Source organism: Rousettus aegyptiacus, unplaced genomic scaffold (assembly GCF_014176215.1).
Source record: "Rousettus aegyptiacus isolate mRouAeg1 unplaced genomic scaffold, mRouAeg1.p scaffold_m13_p_17, whole genome shotgun sequence".
Lineage (NCBI taxonomy): Eukaryota > Metazoa > Chordata > Mammalia > Chiroptera > Pteropodidae > Rousettus > Rousettus aegyptiacus.
The window spans coordinates 3,549,087-3,573,068 of NW_023416292.1; the positions used below are offsets into that span (position 1 = coordinate 3,549,087).

At 50.2% G+C, this 23,982-nt stretch overlaps 1 protein-coding gene across 3 annotated transcripts; it reads right to left on the reverse strand.

Annotated features, from left to right (window-relative positions):
* Window positions 1-1,092: 1,092 nt before the first annotated feature.
* On the reverse strand, window positions 1,093-23,274 carry RAB7B (RAB7B, member RAS oncogene family). 3 transcript variants are annotated; one of them, XM_036234429.1, is made up of 7 exons: window positions 23,088-23,274; window positions 19,361-19,577; window positions 16,728-16,796; window positions 16,053-16,179; window positions 15,120-15,356; window positions 9,112-9,237; window positions 1,093-3,163 (listed from the first exon to the last, which is right to left on the reverse strand). In XM_036234429.1, exons 3-7 carry the CDS (start codon window positions 16,778-16,780, stop codon window positions 3,083-3,085), a joined length of 624 nt encoding a protein of 207 aa, XP_036090322.1. In that variant the 5' UTR covers window positions 16,781-16,796; window positions 19,361-19,577; window positions 23,088-23,274; the 3' UTR covers window positions 1,093-3,082. The 3 variants fall into 3 exon arrangements, with proteins under 3 accessions (XP_036090322.1, XP_036090321.1, XP_015996362.2); XM_036234428.1 differs by lacking the exon at window positions 19,361-19,577 and having other exon boundaries at window positions 23,088-23,273; XM_016140876.2 differs by lacking the exon at window positions 19,361-19,577 and having other exon boundaries at window positions 15,120-15,335; window positions 23,088-23,271.
* Between the last annotated feature and the right edge of the window lie 708 nt (window positions 23,275-23,982).

Below are 23,982 nucleotides of genomic sequence, written 5' to 3' on the forward strand. Positions count from 1 at the left end.
TTTTGGGTGTCACTGCCGGCATGGCTATTCTGTGGCTGCCCCTGGACTGTGCACTCCTGGGGATAAGAAAGACTGCATCGTGGGTGCCTGTCACGTGCCTGATTCTGCCAGGAGCGTCTCATGACTGGAGACAGGGCAGTGAGGGAGCAAAGAGCAGAAAAAGTCAGCATTTCTCCAAATCCACTTGCTCATGTGGTACCTGGCCAGGTCCAGCCCAGGCTTATTTGGTGATAAGCTTTGGTTTTGTTTTGTTTTCTCAAGTCCCAAGGGCTTGTGCCACGAACACTGGCTTGGATCCTCTCTCACTCTTTCATTACCTGCCTGGATGTGCCCTCGGGCAGCTCCCTCAGGGCTCCGGTGGGTATGACAGTGGCCTGGGTCAGAGCAGTCTGGTTAATTGGGGTCCTCCTCTTTGAAGGGATGCCAATGAAGGGGCCCCAGGAAGTGCAGTCCTACCCCTGCTCAGGCTCCTGCGGGCTCCCCTCAGCAGGCGTCCTCCCATGCTGTCCCCCTCTGCCAATACCTGTCCCAACTGGGTGGGTCCCGAGGGCCAGTCACAGACTAAGGGTGGGTATGGGGAGTGGGGGCAGTCTGCAGTCTGCTCAGCTCCCTTTGCCCTGGGGATTGTTTAGTGTGTCCCCTGGTCACGAGAGGAGGGGTGCCGTGGGCCCTTAGCCTCCTACTCTCACGTGCATGTGGAACATTCTGTCTGTGCTTTGGGGTGGGGGTCAAATCTCACGTGATTCTTGCAAAGGCAGAATTTTTTTGATCTCCAAACTGCATGCACCTGCAGCCCAGGTGGGCCTGGCCAGGGGCTCTATCATTCTGGAGGCACCGAAAACATAGTTGCTCACTCAGGGATAGCTTTGCAGTGTGTAGCCTACACTCAGAATGCCCTTGGACTTGTGTGATGATCCATCATTGCTGTCTTGAAATTCTTAATAATTTTTGAATAAGAGGCTGGGCATTTTTATTTTACATTGGGGCCTACCTGCTATATAACTGGTCCCAATTTAGTTTTTGTTGTCTCCCTTTCGGTTTCTTTTAAATTTCGAACTCTGCAGACTTAAAAAAAATTGATAACTAAAATTCTGCAAGGGATAAAAACAAAAGACACATTTATTATTTGTTGCTCACATTTAGAAATGGTCCACATGTCCATTGCGGTGCATGAGCTGCTGCATACAAACCCACACCCCAAATGTCCAACCCACAATGCAACTGACTCCCCGGAGAGCTGGGGCGATGCGCACAATGACGCTCAGAGCCGCGCTCCGGGCCACCGGCTCCCGTGCCAGGTCCATGTTACTGCCCAGGACAAGCCATTTCTTAGTCCACAGGTAGGGGGAAGCAGCCCCCCAAACTCCCTCCTTGACCCGCTTCCCCCACTCCCCCACTCTGGGCCTATGTCAGAGTCAGCCGATACTCAGAAGTCTTGGACTAACACCCCCAGCTGTGAGCTCAGGAAGGTACTTCTATGTAGACAGGAGACTTCTGTGGCTATGGAGGCCCCGAGAAGTCATCTTGTGCGCCCCCTTCAGGCTGTGCACTATCTAGGCTGTCTGAAGTCAGAAGAAAAAGATTACGGCCTGCAGGGACAGAGAATCCATGGGCTCTCCAGGCCCCTCATTCTGGTATTCGTCATCGATGTATGTTTCTTGTCTGAATCACTGATGTTGCAATTTTTGCCCATTTCTTACTAAGCTTAAGAAATTGGGATTCTCCTGCCTCACAAATCTTGAAGCACTGACCGTGCCCAGAGGCCGTGAACAAGCTTAGAGCATCAGCCGCTCTTCAAGTGTCCTTGGAGCGAACACTCCGCTCAGCCAGAAAGGGAAGAGAACTGCTGCCCTCTGGTGGCCAGTTGGCAGAGGCTCAAGGGGCCATGCAGGGGCGGGGTCCCCTTTGCGGTCTCTGGGACGGCTGCTTTGAGTCCTCAAGTAAATGAATGTCTGTTCACTGTTCCTAGAACACAGCAACCTTGTCCTTCCCTTGGGGCCTTGGCCCTTGCTGCCGTCTTTCTCTGGAATGCTCTTCTTCCAGATTTCAGGTGGCAGCCCCTTTCTCCTTCTCTAGCCCTTGGACCAAATGTTACCTCCTCAGGGAAGCCCTCCTGGACCACTTTGTCTGAAACAGTACCCAGCCCCAGCCCCTATCCCTCTCTATCCCATCACCTTGTTCCATTTCGTTCAATCGCTTACTTGCTATTTGAAAATATCTGTAAATTTTGTCTCTTGACTCTCCCTCACCAGAATGTAGGGTCCAGGAGAGTAGAGTCTTTGTTTTGTTTGCTACTGGACCTCAGTGCATCATATGTAATAGATACTCAAAAATACTTGTTGAAGGCATAAATCAATGCATATCAGCAAGAGCAACTGAGGTTTCAGCAGAGCTTCTGGTCCTCAAAAACCACACTCTGATGTGGGCAGGGCACGCACCACCCTCATTTGACAGATAAACACCTGAGGCTCAGAGAGGTTTATGGGAGATGCCTGAACATGCAGCAAGGAGGAATGAGCCAGTCCCTGATGGCTTTTCCTGGACCTGCTCAGTCTTATACTCTGGAGGGGGCAGGACTGGACAGCTGTGCCACGGGGTGAGGCAGTCCCTCACGTGAGGTCCAGGCCCTCACTCCTGGGTCCTGGTTACTCAGGGAGGTTGAGCAGCACCCTTGTCCAGAGGTGTGCTGTGACTTTGTGGGTGCATGGTGGCATGGGCCAGGAAGCCAGGTCCACAGGACTCGAGATAGTGGTCCGTCTCTCTGCTGAGACGAGCTTTCTGAAGTAGGAGTGGGCTCGGGGAGGGCGGGCGGTGGGAAAGCTGGAGCCAGAGAGGGAACGATGCCTACTCCAGGCCTGGATCGAACTGTGACGTTCTGAGTTTCATCTGGACCCCTGAGGATTCAGCCCTGTCCTTATTATACTCAGCCTGAGGCGGGGGCTACCCTCTAATTCTGCGCCTAGCACAGACGTGAGGGGATCAAGGGCTCTGCCACAGAGCCCAGCTGCCTGGGCTGGGCCTGGGCCAGCACCGGGGCTGGCGGGGCCTAGGACGACTATGTCCAGAGTGGGAGTCTGGAAGATCAGCAGCATCTACTCCTGGGTTGGTCTTCCGATGAGAGCTTGATGGAGTCTGTGAGGTAATTCTCTAAGATGCTTCGATACTGGGGAAAGAAAAGAGAAGTCAGCGTTCACATCTGGGAGGGAGAAGGCACAGCCTGCCGTGTGACTCTCAGGCTGATGGTGCTTGGGCTTTCTGTTCTCTTCCCACTGTGCTTTTGGGAACCTGAGGCCCAGAGGGGGAAGCCGCTGGTCCTCCCCATCCTCTTCCTTCCTCACCTCCTCCTCCGGCATCTTCCAGGAGCCCAGAGCTGTTTGGAGGCTGGGTCAGGGTCCCAGGTCTCCTGACCTCCAACCAGGTCCCACACCTTTTCATTCTTTAGGGTGCAACTGAGGTGACGTTTGACCTCAGCAGAGATGATGACGGCCTGCTCCTCATTTCTGCTGGAGATCTCTCTCCGGAAACATCTGCACACCCCAACCTTCTCTTACATGACCACCTCCTAATCTCCCAACCCTTACCGGGCCCCTGGAGAAGCCCCGCCAATCCTCTGTCCTCCCCAAATATTTCTACTGGCCTTTGTGCCTTTCTGTCCCCCCACCCCTAAAAACTCTCCTGTCCCAACTAGGTCCAGAGAAACCCCCTCCTCAGTCTGACAAGCCTCTCCTCACCCAGCTGGTCACCTCTCACCTAGGACCCGCCCTGACTGGTTCAGGGGTGATGGTGGGGTGGGGGGAGGGGTGATGGCGGGGCGGGGAGAGAGGGTCCTTCCTCCAGGAGACGGGTTCCACGTGCCGAAGGGTCTCTTCTAAAAGCGATCCCATCTCTGTGCTCTGCCACTGCTCTCGCCCGTCACCAAGCTCACAGCGTTTATGCTCCTCTCACAGCCGGCGTTGTGTGAGAGAGAGAGGGAGTGAGCAAGCCGACTCTGTGTAAATGGCTCGGGACATATCGGTGTGGCCCTGAGCAGAACCTCCCGTGTGGCGGACAAATCTGCGCCTGATGGTTTTCCTCCAGTGCCCCTCTGAGGGGACAGTGATTGTGCTTTTGGTCTGATTTTTTTCTCCTCCGCAGCTCCTGGGCTCTGGCTGGGTCCCCAGCTGACAAATGCCAACTAAACCCTTAATGCCCATGACCTTGGACTTCAGGAAGTTGTGTCAGGCCTGCCTGCTGCACCGTCATGATGGTGACCCCCAAGACACGTGGGAAGTACCCTGATGCCTTGTCGCTCACTGCCACCCCCAGACTGAGCAGTAACTTAGTCTGGGATCCAGCCCTTCTTTACGTATTTCATTTCTTAGGGAGCCCCCATTCCTCACTCCTTCCTCGATAGGGTCTCGGGGCCAACAGAGCACCAGCCACCCTTATTTTTTTAACAGGCAGGATTAGTTTTGGGGTGAGAGGTCTTTCTGTGTCTCCAAATGAAAGCCTGTCCCTCAGGGACGTCTCCATACCCCAGATCAATCTCCCCCTCTCCTGGGGAGGATCCTAGCCCACTGCCTATAGACCTGGCCTGGGTGCCCCATGGTCCCCCAGCTCTCATCCTCAGAGCGGAGTCCCACCTTGAGGTGCCTAAGGAAGGAAAATGGCCCGAGTATCTCCTTACCACTAACTCCGCCCGAGCCTGCAGTGCGGGCTCTGGCCTACACAGCTCAGAGCATGGTCCGGTTTGTCACCTGGCCCCCTCTGCTGTGTGCAGGGCCCCCTTACTCCACCCAGCTACTCGTAGTTAGAAATCCTGACTTTTCTAAACCTCGCAGTACGGAATAGGGAAGAGCAGAGTGTCACTATTTAAGTTCCTCTTTATGCCAACAGATCCATTTCTCCCAGTGAGACAGGTTTTTGAAAAGATTCCCTTTTTTTGGTCTCTCTCTCACCACGAAAGCCAGCGTCTCTGTGGTTCATCACCCCTGAGCGCGCTCCACCTTCACGTCCACACAGGGCCCGGCTGGGACCCCGAAGGCCCCATGAACAGAACCCATGCCATTGTTCACCCCGCCGGCCTTGGCGGGGGAGATTCCGAGAGTGCAGAGCAGCAGGGTGGGGGTTGGGGGGCCGGGCGCTTTCTGAGCTCCTCTGCGCTTTATTCGAGGAACAAAGAGGGTGCTGCCTCGGCGAGGTGTGAGAAGCTCCCTCGGCGAGGTGTGAGAAGCTCCCTCATTCACCGCCTTGGCAAAGCTGAGGTCCTCACGCCACCTCTGTTCACCCAGTAACATTCACGGCCTCCTAGGTCCAAGGCAGCCCTGAGCGCTTCCCGTCAATGACATCATTTCCCCTGATAATGTCATCATCAGATTTCCTTTAAAACTTCCAAGTAGCCAGCCGGCCATCATGAGGATTCCTGTGTCATTCTGCTCTCCAAGCCCTGGTCCCCTTGGCAAACACGTACATCTCACTGTGAAGTCACATGTGGTACCCAAATGCACACATCTTTTCAGTGGGGTGTGATTGTGGGCGTCTGTCTCTCCGAGTCTGGTCGCCTCCACAGCCCTGCCCTTAGATCCTGCATCCTAAGGACCTCATTAAGGTCCTATAATTCCACTGAGCTTACCTGCTTCCCTCCTGGATACAGTGATTTTGTCTTTCTCCAATTCGCCCTAAAGGGACTGGGACCTCGCGGCAGCCCACGCCACTGGAGCCGGGCCCGACCAGCCCCAGGAGAGATGGTACCGCCGACTTGGTGAGAGCAAAATCTGCCATCCTAAATCCCATGATGCAGGCAGGCATCCCTTCTTTGATTCTGAGGGCATTCTTATCATAGCTTGGCACAACTAAATACCTTAATCCTTGAAATCCAGATCGGGACACTGAAGTAACTACCTTCTTTCCTTTAAAATGCTACCTGTGTACCTATTCGGTGCTCTACTCTCAAATCTTTCTTTCCATCCAGAGCTCACTGCGGAGCGCAGACATGTCGAGGCCCCTCGAGGCCCCTCGAATGCCACGTGCTCCCATGGACCACGTTGGCCTGCCCGCGATGCTCCGCTTCCCTCCTCTTCTCTGTCGTGGTCCACAGCATTCCTAACCAACAGTCCCTCTGTTTGCCAAGGCAGAACTTGGTCGTCAGCCTAAACACTTCCCGAGTCCTTCTCTCCAGCATTTGCCCATCATCAACCCCTGATTGTCCTCTCTCCAAAGTCTCTTTCATCCACCCCAGGCTCCATCCTCTCATGCCTGGTCTATTGCAGTACCTTCGCGACCACCCCTTGACACGCCCCTGATGAAAACCCTTGTACATCGTTCCGGCTTTTAAACAGCTACCTTTTATTCAATGCCTTCTCTGTGCTATGATACTATTTTATTTATCTCTTACAACAACCCCAGGAGGAAGACATCGTTATTTGTACTTTAAAGGGAGGGAAGTGGTAGCTTAAGGAAGATGTGTGACTTGTCAAGGACACAGTGAGGGAGGGAGGGCCAAGACTTAAACCCAGGTCTATTAAGCTTCAGAGCCCCAGTTCCTCCCCTCCCTGCCCACCCATCCCCCACCCTCCTCCAAGTCTGGAGCTTCTTTCCTTCTTCCAGCAGCACCTCTAACACCTTCTTCTCAAAACATTCGAGCCTGGTGTGAATGAGCACGGGGCCTCTCTGGGAAGGAGGGCCTTGTAGGAAATGTCTTTGAAAACTTTAGTTTGACTTTAAAATATAGGTTTGCAAACTGCGGTTTCACCTTAAACATCCAGATCTGCATGAGTTTTCCATTCTGTGCCCTAGTAAGTGTGTTTGTTTTAATGTGAAATGTTTCTCCAAATCTCTGCATAATACAGACATTGTGGAACAGCGTGCCCTATTGAGCTTCACGGTTGGGTGAGCCCCTGCGTGCCCTGCGGGGCCCCGCAGCGCGGTCTGGAAGGCATGTGGCTTTGTAAGAGCATGGAAGTCTGAAGTCCGGGGTCATTAGGCCTTTGTGCTCTGGTGCTGCTGACCTTGTGGGCTCCATTACCCGCCGTGGTCCCACGCCACTGCTTTCCCCCATGCCATGCTTCTTCCTCTTATTGACAGAACCCACAGCTGGCTCCTCACACGAGCCCTGTGGATTCCTGTCTGGGCCTCTGCCGGTCCTTCTGCTCACACCCCCAGGGGCCTACCACGTCCACCTGCAAACTAAGAGTCGTCTCTCAAAACCCGACTCGCATGCCACTTCTCTGGGGAGGCATCCTCGCCTACTCTTGCCACCAGCTAGCTCTGAGTCCCCTTGGCGCCTCCACCTCACTCGCCCTGTGGCACCTACTCACTCCATGACAGTCTGTTAGTGACTATGCTCCTCTACCTGTCCTTGGAGCCACTGAGGACTATACCTCCAGTTCAGCCTGACAACTCAAGAAATGTTCATAGGATCGAGTTATTTCCATTTTAGAGATGGGGGAACTAAGGCTCAGAGAAGTCATGTGTCTTGCCCAGGGGTCCGCTCGAAAGCACCAGAGCAGGATTCAAATCTGGGTCAGTCTGACTGCAGATACCACCCCTGTGACTTCTAGACTTCTCATCAGTAAATTTCCCCCATCAAGATGAGAAAAAACATGGGGTCACCGAGCCATTCTTTTGCCAAGTAGGAGGTTAAAAAAAAACACCAAACAGACAAATGCCATCTGCACAGACCACACATTATAAAAGTAACACAGCAGGAGAGACATAACTTCAAGAATAAAGCACAATCCTTTCCTAGAAAGGACAGAAGCTAACCACACACAGACACTGGCTGTGGGCTGATATGGCTTCCCCGTGACTGAGCAGTTGTCAATCATTGCACCGAAGGCCATTTATCACATATCACTCTATAAGGTCAAACAAGACTCAGCCTTCCAAGGGAATGACATGAGCAGGCACATCTGTATCTTAGGAGCCAACACACGATATAATAAAGCCACACTTCTTCACCGCCCACTAGAGATGGACACCCCCCTGCTTCTCTTTATCATGAGACAGTGAGGGCTGGAGAATAGGAGGGAAGTGTAAGAATAGCTCAAGGGGCCAAACTCTGCGATTAAGGCACCAGGTACAAGGATGGCAAGCTTGAGCCTCCTGCCCAGGCAGCCGCTGAAGGTGACTGCTGCCTCTCTCCATCGAGGACCCGTCAGACTATGAGCCTGGGCATGCATCTCTCCAGGAATGCTGGCAGAGCAAGGCCAGGCAGGCCGATCACCTGTGATGATGGCGAGCACTTCCACTTATGCGAGGCCTCCAATTTCCCATCCTCATTTGCTCATTTCCTCAATTCAAAATCATTGTCATGATGATCTCCCCTCTGCCAAGAAGCCCACCTTGATTAAATGGGGCAGAATAATAAAACAAGCTGAGCTCCTCCCTGTGCAAATCTCTCATGGGCCTGCTTCTGAGTTTCCAGGCTCCGCACCAGAATGGCATTAAAACCCCGCTACTGCTTCAAGGCAGCCTTCCCTGTTCTTCTTCTCCTCTCTCCTCCTTCCCTTTCTCCACAGTGTGAGCTGCGTGCCCCGCCTCTGGGGCCCCAACACCAAGTCCTTCCTCGTCATACAATACCTATACCGCAACCACTCAGGTCTCCCCATGAGAGAGGGGGCCCTGAGCTCTGTGCAGTTCCTGGCACACGTGACACACTCAACACATCCAGCTGAACAAGTGCACCCAGGAGTCTACATCTATCCATGTTTTTGATTGGAGGATGTCAGCATCTCCTGCAGGCTTGATACTCCACTTGGACAAATACTCGGCACCATGGGAATTCTCTTCATTGAGAATTGAACATGATCATCATTTCTCAAACCCTTACTAATTAAAATCTCCAGGGGTGAGATACAGAATGGTATTTTTTAGAAACTCTACAAATGATTTTGATAATCAGTATGTAGAGGGATCACCATTTGCATACGCTGAAGTAGCTTTATGCCTCTGAGATCTGGTTCCAGAGGTGGAGTCCAGTTGAGCCCATTCAGAAACTCGTTAATTAAGACGATGAGCAATCCTGTCCCACCCACGTCCCTACCTGTGCCCAATGTGTTCTTTTCTGGAAGCTCCTTAGTTCTCCCGTCCTAGGGGGCAGCCCAGGCAGGTATTGCTACCACAGCCACTCACCCTTGACAGAGCTTGACCCGCCAGCGTCTCGAAGGCTTGTACCACATTGATGTCATTCTTGGCACTGACTTCAAAGTAGGGAATATCCTTTTCTTTGCACCAGCCTTGGGCTACCTCCTGTGGCACCTGAATGATGGGGAGAAATGCTCATGGTTCCTGCATCATCATCCCTACGATTATACCGCCATCGCATCCGCACCACCCCCCTCGACCATCCCCCCAACCATCCCTCACCATCCCCCGCCATCCCCCACCACCCCCCCTCGACCATCCCCCACCATCCCCCGCCACCATCCCCCCGCCATCCCCCGCCATCCCCCGCATCCCCCGCCCATCCCCCGCCATCCCCTCGACCATCCCCCCCACCATCCCCCGCCCACCCCCCGCCACCCCCCGCCACCCCCCGCCACCATCCCCTCGCCATCCCCCGCCACCATCCCCCGCCATCCCCCGCCACCATCCCCCGCCATCCCCCGACCATCCCCCCACCATCCCCCTCGACCATCCCCCACCATCCCCCACCATCCCCCACCATCCCCCCGCCATCCCCCCTCACCGCCTCCACATCCCCATCATCCCCACCACCCCCACATTTCCCCCGTTTCCACCGCCATCACGTCCCCCCTATCCTGCCCCACCCCCACCCCATTTATTGGGAACGTTCCTTGTATCCATAACTCTACACATGTTGTTCTTTAACAAAAACCTATGATGCGGTCATTGTTAGCTCCACTTTCCAGATGAGGAAACTGAGGACTAGGGAGTAAAAGAATTTGCTCAAAGTGTGGGGCTGAGCAGGATTTGAACACGAGCTTAGCAGAATTAGATTCCACTGCACTGCGCCCCCTTCTGAAGGCCTATACCGGGAGCTTCTTCCTGCCATTGGCTCCTTCCTCAGTCCCATGAAAAGGAGATGGACAGGACAGACGCGAGGCAGGAATGAGGACTTCCTCCCGCCGGCTGGCCGACCAGGCCCTCACCTAGGTGGCCTGCTGCTGCGCAGAGACTCCGGGAACAGTCTTAGGAGCATTGGTAAGCTCCTACAGTGGGCCACATTCTGTGTTAGCTTCCTTGTCATTTAATTTTCTCAATAACTCCATGAAATGAGTCTTATTAGTTTCACTTTATAGATAAGAACACTGAGTCTCAGAGAGGTTTAGCAACTTGCCTCGGATCACACATCTGAGAAAGGCAGAGTTTGGACGAAGCCCCAGCTCAGTGCTCCCCTTACATCTGAGTCGCCCTCCGCGGGACACTGCGTAAGAACTGCGCTGCTTTCCGTCTCTCCCACTGGACTGTCGGTTCCTTGAGCTCAAGGTCCCGGCCTTTTTAGCACTCGTCCTGGTGCCATGAGCCATTCAGTGCAGGATGAATGAATATCCTTTTACCATATGTAAATGGCCGATCACAGTCAGAGGATGCTGGATTGGAAAATACTCTGGTAGCCCTTCGGGTTACTACTGAAGATGATTGATCCCACTGAGTTTAAGGTCTAATCGTTTCAGGGAGGAGGAAATGACATATACTGACCATTTGCTGTGCCTGAGACTTCATAACCATTATTTCATTTTATTTAAGGGAGCCAAGGTTTTTCTCATGGAGAAAGGACCATTCTGCCCCTCCCTCAGGACATCGTACCACCTGGGTAGCTCAGAGGCTGCCACTTGTCAAATCATCTCCCTTGCTCCTGCAGGATCCGGGAATTTATCACATTGAGATGAAAGGTACCACTGCTGTGTCCTGCCTCTGGTCCTGGCTTCCCGGTCTCAGGAGTGGGAGCTGGGCCCAGGGCTCATGGCTCTCTCTCACATGCCTCTACTGTCCCCCAGTATTGTTCTGACATTGTGAGCCTTGCTACCTAAGAGGGTAGAGACTGGGGTCGCCAAGCAGCCTGCCCTTTGGGGAGCCCAGATGACAGCTCCGCCTCTGCTTGGTCAGTCTACGAGGAGCTGCTGAAACTGTGCAGAGCGAGGAGAAATCCCAGGCCCTGGTCTTGGCCTCTGACCTCTAAGATCCTCCTGCGTTTGGAGAGAGGGCCACAACTACTCCCTTCTGTGGGCACAGATGCCCAAGATGTGCTGAGTCACCAAGAAGCCTCGGCTGAGAGAAAATCAATCCTGAATGGTTTAGAGGAAGAATCAAGGATGGCGGGGCTGCCGATTACTATGATTCTCATTAGTTAACGTGCAAATAAATATTCATTGGAAATTAACATCTTATACTTAAATGGCATCTTAGGAAGCAAAGGGCTTTGTATCTTTTAAAGTCCTTGAGGGCGAGGACTGGACTTACTCTCCTGATGGCTCCTCCCTTCTTTGTATCCCACCCCAGTTACCCAACCCCCACTCCCATCACACAATGAGTATTTTACTGGGCACATCCTTGGTGCTCAGGAGTCGCAGTAAAAATTGAAGTGAAGCACAATGGAGTCAAGTGCCTCCTCTTCTCCAGAAGGCAGGGAGATTCTTTATCTTTAATGGCATGAGAAGCAGAAGCCAGGATTGATGCCCAAACTCACCCAGCGACAGAGCTAGGAAGACAAGCCTGCGACTACAGCCCCCTGATCAGTAGGCAGGTTATGACAGACATTTTGTCCCATTTCCTTCTCTCTTTCTCTGTTCCGTTTACATGCAGCGATTAAATACCTAACTCCAAAATATCAGTGGAGATTGTTGGAAATTGACATTCTTTTTCTACCCCTACCACCTCTGTCCCTCAACCTCAGAAAGCTGGCCTGTGAAGAAAACTACCCAGATGGCACTTTCCACTTTTCTCCTCTAATTCCAGTTACAGTTTCATGATTTTAAAAATCATCTTGTCTTTTATTTATAAAACAACAGTTATTTGTAAGTTAGGCTCTGACGGTGGAAATGAACTCAGGGTGTGATTTGGGGGGCATGAGAAGTATGAAAATTTTGGAAGAGTTATTTTCATTAATTTTGCTTTTGGCCAACAATATACTATAAACATTTTATTTTTCCTGTTACAATTTTTCTAGTTCATCAGAGGCCAAATGTTTGACAAAATTAGTCCAGTTTATATAACTTTATTTATGATTCTTTCTATCTCATGTACATTTAAATGATGAATTATATGGGTTAAAAAGAGCAAGTCAAATATATCTTTACTCACTACCAAAAATAAAGAACATTTTCAGAAAACACAATCCCAACATTATAAATCAGTGATAAGTCAAAAATTGCCTACTTGAGCATATAGCAAAGAATTCACATGCTAGTGAATAAATTCCTTGCAGTTTTTTTCCTTGTTTCCCTACCTCCCATTAGTATAACTTTCTGTAGAAAAAGGAGAGATTTAAAAAATCTAGGTCAGTGATTTTTTTCAAAATCAATCTGACTATATATATATTTTTATGCAGGGACAGTAAGTTCATTTACATTGTTGTTCAATCATCACCCTCATCCATCTTCAAAATTTTTTCGTCACTCCAAATCTTAGCATTAGAGTTTTAAATATTCATTTTCTTTTTATTCAGCAGGAAAATCTCCTGTTATTTTCCTAGCCTGTGCCTTGGAGATAATAAGAAGGAGGATTATAATCACTCTCATTTATTAAGCTTGCCAGGCACTTTATAAACATCTTTTCCTTTAATCCTCATAAAATCAGTGTCTAGCCTCTATTTCACAGATAAAGAAGCTGGAACTGGCCAAGCACACGCAGGAGGGTGAATTTGAGTCCAGAGAAGGTGCTTCCTGGCTAGCCTTTGGCTCTTATCCACTTAACCCTGTGTAAGCGACAACAGGTTTCCTGGGCTACCCTCTCCAAGCCCAGAATATGCCTCTCAGCTCGCCTCATCCATTTCTCCACACCCAACCAGCGACTGGCAACACCGTCTGCTCAGTCTATGCCAAACTCAGGACATGTGAGGGCGGTTGCTTCCCTGCCTCATCTCTTGGCTTTATGATCCTGGGTCTCTGAACTGAAGTCCCTCTGCTCTTCCCACACCCAGTTTCTCTTCTCCACTTCCCTGTCCTCCATGTCACCTCTGAGTCCTCCTACTCCAGCTTCCTGCAAACCCTCTTCCTGGGCCTCCCTTGTGAGAAGACAAACTTCCCTCGTCCTCCCTTCTCCAGGATCCTCTCTCACCTCCCGGCATTGACTGAATCCTGGCTTTCCCTGGAGTCGCCTCCCCCTATCGCTCTCTCCAGTGGGGGCTATTTCCACCCAGCTCGTTGCAGATGGCGGAGACGGGGCTGGGCTTGCCTGGGCAGCTACTGCTTTCATCTTCCTCCGTCTGTAGAACAAAGCTCGTTCCCCTGAAGCTGGGATCAGACCCTTCCATACCTTCAAGACATCACCTCTACTTCTCATCTTGCCAGCACCCCCTCTCGCATCTCACCCTGTAGCCTCTGCCGCTCAGGATCACCTCACAATTCCTTCGCCTCCAACAGTCTTCGCCTTCTCTCTGCTTCAGTCTCTTCTTCCCAGAGCCAGATCTAGGATCTCTGTACAATACTGAGCACTCCCCCACTCTGTGACCACAACCTCCTTCCCCTTCCTCCCTCATGTCCTCATTTATTCCACCCACTCCTCAACCGCTGGTGCCCAGCCCCAGCCCTTCAACCCTCTCCTTGTCTCTCTTCTTTCCTTCACGGCTCTCGGTGCCCTCACACCTCTATTCCTCAGCTACTCTTCTCTGGAAAACCCTTAGTCCCAGGTGCCTTGCTCCTGGCTCTTACCCAGCACAGAACAACACAACACAGTCTCCACCTCAGACTCCTGGTGTCTCCCTTCGGCTGAGCCCTGAGTGTCACCTATCAGTTTTTGTCTTTGTCCTTGATTAGCTCCTTTATCTGTTTCTCTCAGAGTAACCGGCAAAGCTTCACCGTTGTTTTTAAGACTTCCACTTGGTTCCCTCTCAACAGAAGATGGTGCCTCTTGTTTTACTTAGAAAAAGTCAGACTTTCGGTCTTGAACTCCCTCAAGTTCTCATCCTATGAATTATAGGTGTATGAAGCAGGATGTTAAAGTGGAAGTTTTAGTGGAGGCACTACAATTTGACAGATGTGTTGGGAGACAGACTCCCCTCCCCCGCCCCCGCCTCAAGCCTCGTACATTTCCAAAAGTTCATGAGCAAGAATCTGTTAGATGACTCTAAAACCCACAGCATAGATATAAAGGAGGATTAGAAAGGACTTCATTGGAGAGAGTCGTGTTGTGGGTACACCTCCCAGTCCCCCCACCACACACACACAAGAGGGAGAACAGGTAAGGCCTCACCTCCAGCCAAAAAAGGGCTTTAGGAGGCAACTTGGGAAACTTAACAACTGACCCCTGGAGTTTGGTGGCTGCAGTGGATTTATGTCTGACATGCAGCTGAGGGATCCAAGGCCAAAGGCAACAGGCAGAGCATCTTTTACAAATTAAGTCTATCTCTAGTCCTTTCTCATTAGTAGGCACTGATGAAAAGAGCTCTGCTCAGCGCCGTGCAGTAAACGCCTGCACAAGTTGGGTCGCTGCAGCCATGGAGCAGAAGAGCCGTCAAGTGGTTAGGCAGATGAGGAGAATATGCTTATGCTAATAAAACTATATGCTACTTTCTCAGAAGGTTTGTAGATTCAGGTATTTATAACTGCAGACCCCCTACCTGACCCTGGGTAGAAATGTTGTTCTATAGGTTAATAAACGCCACCTGTCTACCTCTGATGCCTTAATTTTTCTACTCCCTGTCTCTAGACAAAATGGCCTCAGTTCTTGGCTCACATCATGCTATTTCTGGCCTTTGCTCATGCTGTTTCATCAGCTTTGAAGCCACGTCCTCTACGAAGCCCTTTCTAGATTCCGGTCACAATCAGATGTACTTTTACCGTGATCTCCAAATATCCAGGGTGTTTCTCTATCATTGCATTTACCATATTATATCACAATTGTCTTTTAAAGTGTCTATATCCACTACTTAAGGTCATCTGGGGCCTAGCACAGTGCCTGGTATATAGTTAGTGCTTGCATATATTTGGTGAATGAATGAATAAATGAATGAATGGTACCTGCCGGTCCGCCAGATCAATCTTGTTCCCCAGCACCACCATGGGGTAGGACTGCTCCACTGGAATGATTTTGGCAAGAACATCACCCTGCCAGGTATTCAGGGCTTCGAAGGACTCCAGGTCAGTGACATCGAAAGCCAGGATGCAGCCATCGGAGCCTTTGTAGAATGTGGACACCATGGAGCGGAATCGCTCTTGTCCTCCTGTGTCCCAGATCTGAGGGGAAGAGCAGATGCACTGTGGGTCTGTGGTGAGTGGCTGGAGATAGGCCCGATGGGGTCACATTGTGTCAAAGTTTGCTTTTCTGAGTAGGGAGCAGACAGCTCTGGCACAGATGCATGTGGTCCTTTCACACACAGGCATCTTGACCCTGTCACTCATGTACACTACAGTATCTTGGCACCAACATTTAGCACCCAAGAGAACTTTTACATTTGAGCTTTTGTTTTTCCCTTAGGTCATCAGGACAGGCATTATTATTCCTATATGGCAGATTTGGACCTTGGGAGTGACTTGCCCCAGGCCACTTGCCAAATTTCCAGGGAATCTGAGAGGAGTGGGGCCTCACAACTCCTAGATTAGAGCCCTTCCTTCTAGATCAAGGATCAGCAAATTTTCTTCTATAAAGGGCCATGTAATAAATATTGTAGGCTTTGTAGATCAAAATGTCTGTTACCACTATTCAACTACACTGTTGTAGTTTGAAAGCACTTTGCATAGACCATGCTCTCAAATGGGCATTACTGTGTACCAATAAAATTTTATTGACAAAAACAGGTGGTGGACCAAATTTAACCCATAAACCGAAGTTTGCTGATGTCTGCTCTAGACCATTCTAGCTCATGGTACACACCACTGTGCGAGTGGCTGTCCAGAGGATGTCAGGTGACTCTCAGGCATGCATGTCAAAGAGGAAAAGGGAGGGCTGCTCACCTGCAGCTTCAAAGTTGTATCATCCAGTATGATAATCTTGGAGAGGATGCTGGCCCCCAGTGTGGTCTGGTAGTCCTCATAAAATGTCTTGTGCACATACTGGTGGAGGAGGGAGGTCTTTCCTACACTGAGAGACAAACCCAGGCACACGTGAACATGTATGTACACACACACACACACACACACACACACACACACACACATGCACGCACGCATTCATACCACTCTTAAGATCTTACCATGCCCCTCTCACCACTGTTTCTCCCTGAGATTCTGAATGTCAAACATTCAGAATGTTTGACACTTTGAGTAGCAAAGATGTAGGGAATGGTTTCTAGAAGTAGGGACCAGTGAGTGAACTGGTTTGGAGAGACCCGAGTCCCCAAAGCAAAGCAAGGGTCAGGTCTTTCCTGTATGTGGCAGGAGATGGGAAGGCAGATAGATGCTAAGTGACTTGTGACTGCAGGGCTTGGACCAGAAACCGGGTAGTCTGCCCCCAGCCTCTTTCTCCCACCAGAGCTCTCTTCCTTGGGGCGGGATCCACGCCCCCACCCCCCGGCACCACCCTGAATTACAAGGTGACCCGTGAGTGGTGGAAACACATCCAGGAGGTCTCACTGCCCTTGGCTAGGGGCTGCTTCTCAACCCCCAGACCCCAAACTGAGCTTGGCATACCCCAGGGCTCCGATGATGATGAGCTTCAGGTCCACCTTCTTCCGGGGATTCATGGAAGGGCTTCAGAGCCTTTAAGGAAACAGAAGTAGTCTACATGCCGGCCAGAAAGTCCTCTGTGGCTGAGGCTGCCTCTGCTTTCCCCTCCTAGATGCGTAGATCACTGCCAGGGGCCAAGGTTGTTCCCCAAAACAGGAGGGTACCTCAGCCACACTTACATACCCTCCCTTTGCCTTATCCTGGGAGCTTCCCTAAGATTGGAAGGGTGGTGACCCCACAAGACAGGTGCATCTGTCAGTCTTCAGATCTACAAACCCTGCAGCCTGGAGTGCCAGGAAGGCCAGAGAAGATTGAACAAAAGCCTTGCCAACAGTCACGCCTGGAGCCAGGATGGAGGGCAGTGCAGGAAGAGGAGCTGGGGGCAGGACAAGGGGTTCATTGTCAGGACTGCCTGCGAGGCCACGGATGGAAGAGAGCCCCTCCCCCAGGCCAAGGTGCTGCTGCAATTGCAGAAACAAAAGCTCTTCTCTAAGGCACCTGGAGGGGTTGTAATTGGTACATGTTTCTGGAAAGCTACTTGGCAGCAAGTGGTGAGAGACTTAAACATGTTCCTGCCCTCCATTTCTAGGAATTTGTCCTAAGGAAATAATCCGAAATGCGGGCAGACTCTTGTTCAAGAATGTTCTTCACAGTATTATTTATGAACATCTAACAATAAAGAAGTGGTTAAATAAATCATGGCACACAATGGACTAGGAAGCAGTCATCAAAATGGAGATTTCGAGCGTATTGTAATAATGTGGGTTCGTGCTGCCAGAGGATCTAAATGGAAAACAGAAGACACTCAACCGTGTATGCGATACCACCCCAAGTACTAAAACGAAGTCCTGCTTGCATAGAAAAAGTTCTGGAAAGAAATATATAAAAAATTCAAGTGGTTAATTTTGAGTAGTAGGACATAATATGATTTTAATTTTGTTCTCTATGCCTTTTAGTTTGTTCCATTTTTTTTTTTTACAATAAACAAGTCAAACATATACTATTTCTAGAAGAGAAAAATACATGTGTTTGCATGTATTTTATAAATCCGTATATACATTTATATATATTCATTTTATTTTCTGTCTGCTGCATGCAAAGCCCGGCACTAGACGCTAGAAGAGCACAAAGATGAAGCAAATGGGACATTTCTCCCCCACCAACTCCCAAGGGGTCATCAGGGGAGAAAGGACAGGGCTGGGCAATCACACCAGAGAGCAAGTGTCAGGTGACCCAGAGAAAGTGGGGGAGGGAAGCCGGCAACTGAACTGGGCCCGGACGAAACGAGAGAGCGCGGAGCGAGAGCGGAGAGCTGTGGTTGGGGGCTGGTGTTTCAGAAGGAGGTAACGACCCCCTGTAAGGCAATGGCCTGGGAACAGGTGAGTGGAGAAGGTGGATGTTTTGCTTCGGGGAAGGGCAAGGCGAAGAATGTGGAGAGAGGAAAGTCTGGAGAGGGAGCAAGATTAAGAGGGATCATGAATATCAGACCAAGGATCCTATCATTCACTCATCCATCCATCCATTCATTCATTCATTCATTCATGAAACATGTCCTACGCTCCAGACATGTGAGGAAGAGGATTCAAGGTATTAACCGGGGCTGGCATTTTGTAATGGCTGTGGCTGCCCACAGGAAACCAGCCAAGGGAGAGCGGTTCAGAAAGTCCTGAAGGCCACAGGCCTCTGAGCATCAGCCGCCACTCCAGAAAGGGAGTGGGAGCAGCGGTGAGCTCTTTCCTAAAGGCTTTGGTACCAGCATGCTAACTTAGCCCCAAAAGCCAACGTAGTGCCTTGGGAAGGGAGTCAGAACAAAAGGGAGGCGGTGGGGTGGGGAGAGGGGGAGGGGGACAAGCGGAGAAAGAACTCGCAGGCGGCTGATGAGGCATCTGTAGAGCTTAGGGAATCCTCCCCATAGCCCTATGAGATGCTTACAACTGGGGCTCAGAGAAACAAATCCACCAGGGCCACACAGGCAGCACATGGGCAAGCTGGTGTTCGAACTGGAGGCCAGAGGGGGCTCCTCTGTGCCACGTTGCCTCCCGACCTCCTGAGTTCCAGTGCATAGAATGTGTGTGCCCAGGGCCCAGGGCACTGTGCTCAGGTCTGGAGAGCCCTAGTAGAGTGGGCGGAGACACAGAGAAAGGCGACCAAAGTGACAAAAGGGACGGTGGGCCTGGCGCTGCAGTGAGGCGGAGCTCACGCTGCGATGTGGCCACGTGGCTCATCCTATAAGATAACGTTTATTTCCTGGCACCTAGAGAGGGTGTCGTGAGTATGTAAATAAATAGTATGCATGTCGTTGTGAGGGTAAATGAATGAATACATTATTATAATACATTTAAACGATATCACATGTTATTAATACATTTACTGGTACAAATGAAGGGCTCAAGAAATGTTAGCTATTTTGTGGCTATTATTAGCACATGAAAAAATAGCCTGTGGGATTGACACTATTATCTCTATTTTACTACTGAAAAACAGATGGTTTGAGAAGTGAAGTAGCTCATCTCTAGAGATACAGCTCGTAAGTGGTAGACCCTGGAATTGGAACTTTAATTTGAATTCAGGCCTAACACCAGAGCCTCCACCCTTACCTGTTAGGTCCTAGTGCCTACTGCAAACCTAGAGCGAGGGTCACACACCCTGCCCCTGGGGACTCTGTCGGAGAAGCTCAGGGGCTGGGTGGTGTGCGTTTGGCATGGTGCAGCAGAGCTGGTGAGCAGATGAAGGGAAGACTGCGTGTGCGGTGTAGCTAGAAAGTCTATGCGTCATGTACGACAGAGGATCGGTGCCCACTATGTGTAAAGCAGCCTGCAGACAACATACAACATAAAAGTGGACAAAGAATATGAGTGAGTAACCAGCAGAAGTCTTTTACATGATTAGTAGTCAGCTTTGAAAAGATAACCTTACTAAGTTTTAAAGACATGTAAATTTAAAATGCCACTTTTTTAACCCACTAGAATGGCAACAGTTAAAAAGATTGATGATAATATTTAGTACTGGCAAGTGTGTAGGGGTAACACTCTTGTATATTGTCGAGGGACTATAAATCGGCACCGTCTTTCTTGGAGAGCAATTTGACAATATCAAAACTTAATATGCTTGTCCTACCCTAGGCTTTAATTCTAGGAATCCGTCCCATAGAAATACACATATACTCAAACACACATTTGTACAAAAGTGATTGCTGAATTGTTGTGACCTAAATGTCCATCAATAAGACACTTTTCTACATAAATTATATTCATTTGTAATTTGAGTGAGAGCGAAGTAATGAAGTAGAAAGATATAATGATAATTTAAGTAACAAAGAATATTTTGTATGGTATGATCCCAATCGTATAAAAACAAGCATCGATTCTATGTGTGTGACTATGTGTTTAACGTTATATTTATGTGTGTCTTGTAAATACACTGAATACTAGGAGGTAGAGAAAGGCAGATTAGAGGCTAGGAGTTACTGTCTTATTTTCTACATGTTACGTTAAAATTTGTTACACAAGCCTAAGTTGTTGTAATTAATAAGTATCAAATAAAAACATTTCTTTTAAAAGAGCATGTGGATGGATGGCAGCTCTGTCATCTGAGTGTGACTCCTCGACAGGACGAATCATTTTGTGTCTGCAGCAGGAGAGGAAGGCCATCTGGTCCCATGAAGCGATCGTGAGTTCTGAAGTCAGTTCTCATCCCACCTCCATGCATTTGTGACCTTGTGAGTTACTTAACCTTGGTGAGTCTGTTTCCTCATTGGTAAAATAGATGTCACTTATGGCTGTGGCATATTACGCAGGACGGCATGTGTCATGTTCTCATAGCACGACTGGCTCCCCAAATTGAGGAAGACCCAGGAAAATGGTTAACAGCTAGGGGGCCAGGAGGAGAGAGATTTGCAGAGCCTCCTCCACTCTGTGGTGTAAATATTCTCACCATGGCTGATTTCAAGCTCCTAGTGGAGCTGACGTTAACACGCGGCAGGTAGGACCTCAAAGGTCATATAGTGCAGCCTCCTACCCAGTGCTTGAGTTGTCTTCACTACACTCATGGAAAGATGGAGCCAGACCTGCCTCCACAGAGCTGCTTCCTCACCCCTAGGGGTGGATTTCTCCGGGGCAGGGTGGAGGCTCACAAGAAATGCTCAGTTCCTCTGCCACATGCCAGCCCTTCTGAGGTTGAAAATCTTCTCTTTGAATTTTACTTGAGTCTTTTCTTTTCCAGATCCTTGTAACTCACCTCAGCCTTGACTCTTCCCCTGGATGTGTGCTGCCACTGCCGATTCCCAGAAGGGCAGGTCTTTGCAAAGGCTGTTATTTAAAATAGCCAGGCCCGTGGGCCCAGGATAACTGGCAGCCACAATAGGGTGACCGGGACTGCGTCAGTGACAAGGGAGGATGGCTTGAGAGTAGACACCGGCTGGGCTCACCAAGGAGGCATGTGCAGATTTCAGATGGTGGCCGAAGTCCCTTCCCATGTCCTCTCTGTTCTCACTTGGCTGAGCTTGGGCAAAGCCTGTCCTTTTAAGCCTCTTCCTGCCCACTCAGATGACTCAGATGCTTCAAACCAGGGCATCCTCCTAGAGGCCAGTCTGAGTCATCACCCTCTATTGTTAATAACAGTGAAAAGCAGGCTTAGATTGCAGGGCTCTGCCTCCAGCCAGCTCAGGTCCATGCAGGAGACTTTACAGGCCACTGGTCTGCGTTGCTTGTGACTAACTCTTCTCCCCCTCTTGCCTGGCAGCACTTTTAAGCTCGGAGCCCTGGTCCTGCCTATCTACCAAAACTACAGTGTAGCTCAGGCCCTGAGGAGTAAGAAAGACTGGTTTGACACCTCCTCACAAAAATTAAAAAAAATTAAAATTAAAAAGCCCTACGGTTTGGGGCCAGTCTTACAAGAACACTTTGGCCCTGCTCTGTTCTCACATTCCCACTTTCCTTCTCTCCCTACCCTACGCGCCTCAACCAGGACCCAGGCACAACCTTCTGCCTCGATTGTGTGGGGCGACAGGAGAAGGGGTAAGGGAGACCAGCGAGCGGGGGCAGAGGAGAACTCTGCAGCAGGCAGAGTCTCCCCACTCCCCTCCTGTTGCTCCACTTTCAGTGCCTCCCTTCCCTGCTCCTGCACCTTGGAAAATGACAAATCTATCCACCCTGAAAGTAATGGGATTTACAACCTTGGGAGTAAAGTTTGTCTTTGAAAAGAGGCTATCTAGGGAGCACAAACCTTTATTGCCTCCTCGGAAGGCTCACAGCTCTGCCTTACCTATCTAAAGGCTGCCTTAGCAGGTCTAGACATGCTCCCTCTGGGAAGAGCACCCACAGCCCTGGTTTCAGAAAGCTTAGCATTCCTGTTCTTTACGTTCTCCCGAAGTAGACTGGCAGTTCCAGAGGGCAGGACCGTGGCTCACACCTTTCAGTATCCCTTCAAAAAGCCTGACCCATGCTGGAATGTTGCGTCTTCAATAAATAGTCATCTACCCATCCCCTCCATCCATCCATCCATCCATCCATCCATCCATCCATCCATCCATCCATCCATCTGTTCATCCATCCAGCACATGTACTATATACTTAGATATTAGTACTATGAAGGTCTGAGGATATAGACCAATTGCTATCTCTAAGGGACTTGTATATGGGGGATTGATCAGTAAGCCCAAATAAATTACTTTTATTAATACACAGTTCCTGGCAATTATAGGGCACTTCGCAATTTACGAAACACTTTTGCAGCCCAGTGGATTTCTGAGGCAAGTAGAGACTAGAACCCAGGTCTGTCTGACTCCACTCATTGGCTCACCTAGCATTGCAGAGCAAGAGACATACTTATGATTTAGAAGAGGGACACTTCCTTCTCTAGGGGTTCCCCTTCCCTGATGAGACCCTTTGGATGAGATGCTTCCATCCCAGAAGGCATCCTGTCGATGTGTCAAGGGGACTCCTGGTTCCAGCAGGACAGCTCTCCTGAAGGGCTCCAGTTTCTGGCTGCCCTTCCTCTGACTGTCCCGGCAGCTGCATCTTCCTGCTGGAGACCGTTGGCCTGTGCAGAGACCCGAGCTGGGCCCCAGCTCCCTGGGCTGGGCGGGGAGTCTTCTCCGCTTGGCTGGTGGCCAGGCCCCAGGCCGCGGGAGCTTCTCCCTAGTAGGGGTCTTGGAGCTTGGTGTAAGCCCTCAGCTGCCAGATTCTAAGCCTTATCCTTGCATCACCTGACTCTACTCCTCCCGCCAAAACACAAATACCTCTGGGAGCTGCTGGGACAGACGGAAGAACCAAGAACCAAGAAAAACACCACCACACGTACACACACGCACACATACACACTTACAGGTGTGCCTGCTTGGCATTCGGCCTCCGAGGGCAGGTGGGAGTTTTCTCTGCGTCTGGAGGTCTCCTTTTAGAGGAACAGTCTCAGCCGAGTCAGAGGGAAAAGGCTTTGGGAGCAAAAAGAGTCTGTTGAGGCCAAGTCACTTCCTTCGGGGTTTTCCTTCTCTCCCTCTCATGCACAGACTTGGGAAAGTTGCAAAAGAGGCTGGGCCACGGTGACCTCAGCTGTGTGGGTGGAGTGGGTGGGGTGGAATGGAATAGCTAGGCTTCAGAGCTGACTGGATTCCGGGCCTTGTGAGAATTTATTTTACAGGGACTCCGGCCCAGGGGTCGATGAGGGATGGAAGACTTCAGAGTAGGAGCTGGTAGTCAGAGGACCTGCAAGGTAGCATGCCTTTGTCGACACCATACAAAGCTTCTGGCTGATTTTAGGAACTTCTGTTACTGCTGCTAGAAGCCACCTAGCAAAGGGGCCCTTTTGTTTGTTGAAATATTGGACTCATATGTGTAGTAGATTTGGTCCCACTACCAGACTGGTCAGGAGAGGTTCTGGTCCTTATGCTTTGCCTTTACCCTAATACTGTACACACCACGTCACTACAACTACCACTGCCACCACCACCACACACACCAGACTCGTGAGATGGGAGGCAAGCCCCGACATCTTCCCGGGCCTCTCAGATGAGGATACGTGACCCAACCTGGAGTATTTAGGAGACTACAGCAATTTAAAATGCTGTTAGTATGAGACTAATTTTGGTATCTCTTTGAACTGTCTGAAACCATGCTCTGGGTAACTATGATTGGTAGACATGTCAAAGGAACTCAAAAAGCGTCTGGTGGCTTTGGCTAGAAATAAATGATAAAGATTTATTCAAGGGTCTTTAAGTGTTCCG